General features: G+C 35.8%; 1 protein-coding gene across 1 annotated transcript; it reads right to left on the minus strand.

The window, feature by feature from the left end:
* Positions 1 to 1,547, minus strand: LOC105775275 (uncharacterized). The gene is made up of 3 exons (XM_012597802.1): positions 1,254 to 1,547; positions 867 to 932; positions 1 to 285 (listed from the first exon to the last, which is right to left on the minus strand). Exons 1-3 carry the CDS (start codon positions 1,545 to 1,547, stop codon positions 1 to 3), a joined length of 645 nt encoding a protein of 214 aa, XP_012453256.1.
* Positions 1,548 to 7,167: the final 5,620 nt, after the last annotated feature.

Raw genomic sequence — 7,167 nt, forward strand, 5'->3', positions numbered from 1 at the left:
CTATTCAACCAATGTTGATTTAACTTGCAATTCATCTAGCAGACTCCCATCTTCGAATAAACTCAAACGAGCGAACATCACCCTCAGGTTGGTAATTGTTGTACGACTAAGAGCATCGACCACCACATTCGCCTTACTAGGATGATACTCTATCGTGCAATCATAATCTTTAAGCAACTCAACCCGTCTACGCTGCCTAAGATTTAACTCCTTTTGAGTTAATAAATATTTGAGGCTCTTGTGGTCAGTGTAAATGATGCACCTCTCACCATACAGATAGTACCTCTAGATTTTCAAAACAAATACGACTACAGCAAGCTCAAGATCGTGTGTAGGATAGTTACCCTTATGGACTTAAGTTGTCGAGACGCATCAGAACACATGCCAGATCGACGTGGGACGTATCACTGTACACCACGAACTCCCCACCTGGCTCAGGTTGAACCAAAATAGGAACTTGTTTCAAAATAGACTTGAGCTTTTTGAAGCTCGACTGTTGCTTGTTAGACCAAATAAAAGGGGTGTTCTTACGCAACAGCCTAGTTAAAAGAGACGCAATCAGTGAAAATCCCTCAACAAATCTCTAGTAGTAACCAACTAAGCCTAGAAAACTCTGAAGCTCAAGCATATTCTTTGGTTGTTTCTACTCGACTACAACCTCAATTTTTTTAGGATCAACTCGAATCCCTTTGACAATCATCACATACCCCAAAAAAGAAACCTTTTACAACCAGAACTCACACTTTCTAAATTTGGCATAGAATTATTTTTCACGGAGTGTTTGCAAAACGATACGAATGTGCTCGTCATGCTCAATCTCAGTCTTAAAATAAATCAGGATATCGTTAATAAAAACTACAACAAACTGATCTAGATATAGCTGAAATACCCGATTTATTAAATCCATAAATGCAGCCGGAGCGTTTGTCAAACTGAAGGGCATAACCAGGAACTCATAATGTCCATAATGATTCTTGAAAGCGATCTTGTACACATTAGTCTCCTTAACCTTGAGTTGATGGTAACCAGAATGAAGGTCAATTTTAGAAAACATTGATGCTCCTCAGAACTAATCAAATAAGTTATCAATCTTCGGTAGCGGATACTTATTTTTTATCGTTAACTTACTCAGTTGACGATAATCTATACACATTCTCATCGTACCATCTTTCTTTTTGACAAACAATACCGGTGCTCCCCATGAAGACATTCGGTCTAATAAACCCTCGGTCGAGAAGTTCTTAGAGCTGTACTTTTAGCTCTGCTAGTTTCTTAGGTGCCATGCGATAGGGTGCAATGGACACAAGAGCGATACTTGGTAGCAAATCAATACCAAACTCAACTTCTCTATCCAGAGTTACCCCGAGCAACTCCACGGGAAAGACATCCGAGAAGTCCCTCACAATATGAATATCCCTTATAGAAAGCTTTGCAAGAACATGATCAGACACGAAGGCAAGGTATGCCTTGTAACTTTTCTGAACTAGCTTTTCAGTTATAAAGGCAGAGATTACGTTGAAGAGGTAATCTGGACACTCACTAATCATAACAATCTCACTATTCTTATCATGTCTCAGAGTAACCCTCTTAGAGGCACACAATCTAGACTAACTCGATGTTTTATGAGCCAATCTATTCCTAAAATCAGATCAAACTCATCAAAAGGAAATTCTTTTAAGTCAACCGGAAATACGACACCCTGAATCTCTAATCGAATCCGTCTATATACTTTATCCACCATAACTGACTATCTATATACCTTATCCACCATAACTGACTAACCTAGAGGACTAATCATAGAAAATTCCCTAGTAGTATTCTCAACAAATTTACCAAATTTTACAGAAATAGTACTAGCTACATATGAGTGAGTAGACCCGATATAAATCAGAGCAAAATACGAAACATGATAAATAAAAAATGTACCCGCTATAATGTCGGCGTCGTCACTGTCCTCACAACATCTTGCCGCATAAACCAGTGTAGGTTGTCGTGCTTCAATCTGACCTGTACCTTTTCCTAGCGCTCTCTAACCTGTACCAGAACTGTTACCACCCCTGACCATATCACGACCCCTAGGTGGTTGTGGAGCTACTCTCGGAGGTTAAACAGAACTCGGTATTGGAGTCTGTGCCGCAACAGGCACCTGATCTGATCGATGAGGTTAATCTCATACGCGATGCTCTATCGACCCACATCAAAGGCAAACGCTGAATTTCCTTTAGCACTCACTTGGATGACGCCTCCCGCAATCACTACAAAGCTAAATCTCAATTGCTGCAGCTGGTGCCTTGGTCCTCGAAGGCTCGTCAAATCTCGCCCATTTCTTAGGGAAATATCCAAAACTAGAGGGACCCGAATCCCTCTTTACCTTATATAGACTTCTCTTTCGGTCTCGTCTCTTGTGCTCATTGCGCTTTACCTCCTCTGCTATCTTAGTCTTGTCAACTAAAGCAGTAAAACCCTGCTCCTTCTGAGGAGCTATTAGAACCGACAGATCGTAATGCAAACCCTCCTCAAACTTCACACTCTTGTCATAATCAGATGCTACTAAAGCTCGAACATACCTATTCGATTTCAAAAATTCAGCTTCATACTCGACCACAGATTTTTTACCTTGAACCAAATTTATAAACTCGCGTCAACGGGCCTCCATGTAACTCGCTCCCACATATTTACTCTGGAAGGCAGTCTTAAAGTAATCCCAATTAACCTATTCGGGTTGAGCACCCTGCTCAACTGTCAGCCACCACTGATAGGCTTCGTCCTGGAGTAGAGATACCGCACCCCTCAATTTCTAAGTGGGAGTGTAGTCAATATCGGTCATAATATGCTCAGTAGCCTCTACCCAACACTCTACTACAGTAGGGGAAACTCCAACGACACCTCTAAACAACTCAACACCATTTGACCAGAGTCACTCAATTATCGACCCTTGGCTTTTGGATCCAGAATAGGTCCCAACGACCCTTTCTAATGCTCATATCATAGCTTGGAACAGTGCATCGTCCTCAGCTGTTGGAGTCTAAGACCTAATCTTAGTAGTAGAAGTGCTAACAGTCTCGCTGGTCTCTAGATTGGGCATACTACCTAGAAAGGATGACTCAACTTGAGCTCCTCTACGATGCCCGCGGCATCCACGAGAACCACATACACAACTACCGTGCGAACTCATACTATCAATTTATCTACAATATCAAAAGTGCGTAGATTAGTTCAGAGTTTTTATCACAATTCTCATGTCAGTTCATATCAAAATAGTTAACCAAACAATAGTTCAATCACTACAGTGTCTTAACCAATCACTATGATGGAACAAAAATACTCACAGGTTCGACGTCGAATGTTCGGTCATTTATAAAATCAGTTTTCAGAATGACTCAGATAGCTTTTTTTCATTTAAACACCTTTTTAACACAACATAAGAGCCTAGATTACAACCCGAGTGTTGCCAACCTGGCTTTGATACCACTGAATGTAATACCCCATACTTGGCCTAAACAATAAGGCCAAATTTAGGAAGCTACCTCGAATATTTCTCAAAACACATTATCAAAATTTAAGTGTTTAAGCCAATCTAGCAGAAATTAGCAAATGCAGAGCATAATACATCACTTATACTCTTAAAGTACTTTACGTCTTGAAATTATTGAAAGTAAGTTAATAAGCTAATAACACTAAAACAGATAAAGGGTATGACCGAGCTCATGATTTGCTGAACCGATCAAGTCTGTGATTTAATTGTAATTCAATCAGCAGAAGAAATAAGTTAGTGATTTCCTAAAAAAATATTTATATATTAAACAGATTTAGGTTAGAACTGATAAGGTCCCAATATTCGATTTTAGAGTCAGATCAAGAAGGCAGATCATATCAAAATATATGGAGTTTTCCTATTTCCCACCCGCTACATACTATCTTCGACCAACCCAACACACCAATCAAGGTATTAAATACTCGTCTACCTATGTAGTCTTAAATCAGGGTATTAAATACCTACCGGTCGGGAATTTATGTGTCTCACACACCCTGACACACGCTTTTATCATTTGCCCGTGTAGTCTTAAATTGCAAACAGTGAGTCACACGACTTGGACAAACGCCCGTGTTTCTGCACTAAACATTTCCCACACAAGTCTGGACACACACTCGTGCCTCTAGCCTGTACGTTCTAATTCATGGATAGTGAGTTACATAGTCTACAATACGACTTGGCACACAACCGTGTGGTACCCGTGTGGTGCACATGGCCTACCACATGGTCTTTTGGTGTCGACAACCATGGTTTTTGGCGTCTGAAATTCGTAAAAACTCAGGTTTTCGGTACGCACCTAAAGTAGTTTTGTCGCATAAATAACGCAGAGAAATCCCGAAGCCTAAATTAGCCAACCAGAATCAATCAATCGACTAAAACAATGAAATTCACACAATTTAACACTTATTGAATTATGTCAAAAACTTCGACAGAAAACCTCTAACGAAACTGATACTTACTATTGAATCAATGACACCTGTTCGAATTAGCCTGTTAGGAAATGCTACTTCCGACATGCATGCCTAAAACAAAGAAACCATAATCGCTTAACGAAGAGACTTCAACCTACTAACACGAAACTATTTCGACAATACGAAATCATTGTTTTTTAGAATTCACAACAAAACTACATAATTAACTTTCAATTGACATCACGAAAATTGTACTTTCCCAACCAAAGCAGCAGATAAGGAAGAGGAAGTTTGGCGATCGATAAAAGAAAATAAAAAAGAAATAAGAAAAATGAAAAAGAAAAGAAAAAGAATTTTAGGAAGGAAAATGAGAAAAGGAAACGTTAAATTTTAATGTTTTAACCACCAATCATAATTTTGACAATAAGCAAAAATATTCCTTAACGCATACGCTGAGACTAGAACTCAAGACCTAGAAGTATACAAAAGCTTAACCATTAAACCACTAGGCTCATCGTTGACACAAATTTACACAAAATTAAGCTTAAGTCAACAATTCAAATATAGAGGTTAGTTTAGAATAAAATAGCAAAGCTTTCTAAAGACATGACTCGAACTCCTGACCTCGAACACATAAGCAGAGCACACAACTATAGAAACAGAGATTCATTTACGCTAGCATTTCTTAGACAAACATTCAAAGTTTGGGGTGTTACAATTTAATCCAAAAATGGTGGTGTATTCAATCTGGAATTGGTATATAACCAACAAAACTTCCATATTGTTTCATAAATTGAAGCACACTAATTCAACTAGTTTAAGTTTGGTCCGAAACATCTTCAAGATTCCAGATCCCTATATATTCTAAATTGTGCAGTCTGCAAGACTTTAATTATATTGGTTAAATATAATAGAATAAAATTGTAATGGGCTTAGTTTTTTGTTGGAAAGAGAATAGAATTTCTAATGGGATGATCGTCATAACAATATTCCTACTTTTGCTTAACGAGAATATGTAAATGATGGCATTACACAAAACTAGAGGGTGGCCAGCCCGAAGGTCCACTCGAAAAGTGAGAGGGTTTAGGTAAATTATAGACCCGAAAAACGAGTTTAGGCAAAAAAATAAGGCCCATCTAGAAATTGGGTTAGGTATCGAGTAAGGCTGGCCCGAATTTCCAAAAAAAAAAAGATGTTTTACTATCGTTTTTCCACTGTTTTGTTGTTGTTTTCCTACTATTTTCCCATTGTTTTGCTGCCATTTCACTATTATGTTGCTTCCACTTTATTGTTATTGTTTAGATATTGTACAACTCTTGTTTTATTGTTAATTTTGCTACTATTTTAGAGGCATTTGCTTATTAATTTGCATTTATCTTAGTGTTATTTAAGTATAAAGACTTTTTTAATTTATTTTTAATTTTTAGGGAAATATTTATTTTAATATTTTTAGTGTTTTTGATGTATTATCTTTTTTAAAAAATTATATAAAAAATAATTTTAATACCGGTGGACTGGACTGGGCCGGGCCCAGGTTTTAACATTTTTATTCGGGCCATGCCCGAGCCTATCAATCGGACCTAAAATTTTGTTAGGGCCTGGCCCAACCCATGGACAACTCTAGCTAGAATCACCATCATTCATCACTTAAAAGCTTGTGATAGCCAATCATAGCATATTTTCTGGATTTTGTAAGACTGAATGTGAAAAATTAGAGTTTGGAAGGAAAACAGTTGCTCCTCTATTTAAAAAATAAGTAAATTAGTCACTGTATGTTAGATGCGTGTGCAAATCAATCCCTCCATTAAAATTTGGTGTTTATATATAAGGTATAATAACAAATTTAGCTCTCAACCTTTACACATTTATTCAATTTGACCCTTATTCTTTTATTGAAGTAAATTAGAAATTTTTAAACTAATAAGGCTAAAGGGTCAAAAAGGCCTTAGTAAAAAATTAAAAAATAAATTAAGTCCTTTCAAAAGTTAAAATTTATTTAAAAATATAAAAACTATAAACAAAAGTTATAAAAAATTTACTAAAAATAACAATCTTGACCCATTAAAAATCTAATGGTTATAAGATTTTAAAAATTTGACCCTAATCTTTTATTGGTTCAAGATTGTTATTTTTAGCAAAAAGTATAATTTAAAATTTTATAACTTTTTTTATAATTTTGTTTATAATTTTATTCTTTTTAATAATTTTTAAATTTTAAAAGGGCTTAATTGATTTTTTAAATAATTTGTTACTAAGGCCTTTTTGACATTTTAGTCTTATTAGTTTCAAAATTTCTAATTTACTTTCAATAAAAGAATAGGATCAAATTGAATAAATTTATAAAGGTTAAGGCTAAATTTGTTATTATATCTTATATACAAACACCAAATTTTAATGGATGGACTGTTCTTCTCATTCATGTAACGTGTATAAATAAATTTTCTCATTTTCTAATAGAAAGATTAAAATGCAATTCAAAATATATTTAAAAAACTGATTAAAGGAAGACAAATATTTGGTGAAGACTATCTGTATATGGGAATATTGTGCAGATAACAAAGACTTTTGACAACATTTGTTGGTAGAAGAAAAACATATAGACAAATTTAATGGGGGTAATATTGGAATAACATTTTTATCCATCTATGCTAAACCCACTTGTACTAAGCGTATAAAGCTGGAATGAGCAAAAACAAAAAAAAAAAAACAATGGAAAAATGT

The sequence above is a fragment of the Gossypium raimondii genome, chromosome 10 (genome assembly GCF_025698545.1).
Source record: "Gossypium raimondii isolate GPD5lz chromosome 10, ASM2569854v1, whole genome shotgun sequence".
NCBI lineage: Eukaryota > Viridiplantae > Streptophyta > Magnoliopsida > Malvales > Malvaceae > Gossypium > Gossypium raimondii.

Excerpts from the sequence above, each read along its gene's own strand:
- LOC105775275 (XM_012597802.1), bottom strand. The coding sequence starts at position 1,547 with ATGATTAGTGAGTGTCCAGATTACCTCTTCAACGTAATCTCTGCCTTT. Across the intron at positions 933-1,253 it reads AGAAACTAGCAGAGCTAAAA|TTTGACAAACGCTCCGGCTG; the intron begins GTACAGCTCTAA and ends TATGCCCTTCAG. Across the intron at positions 286-866 it reads TTTCAGCTATATCTAGATCA|AGGTACTATCTGTATGGTGA; the intron begins GTTTGTTGTAGT and ends TTGAAAATCTAG.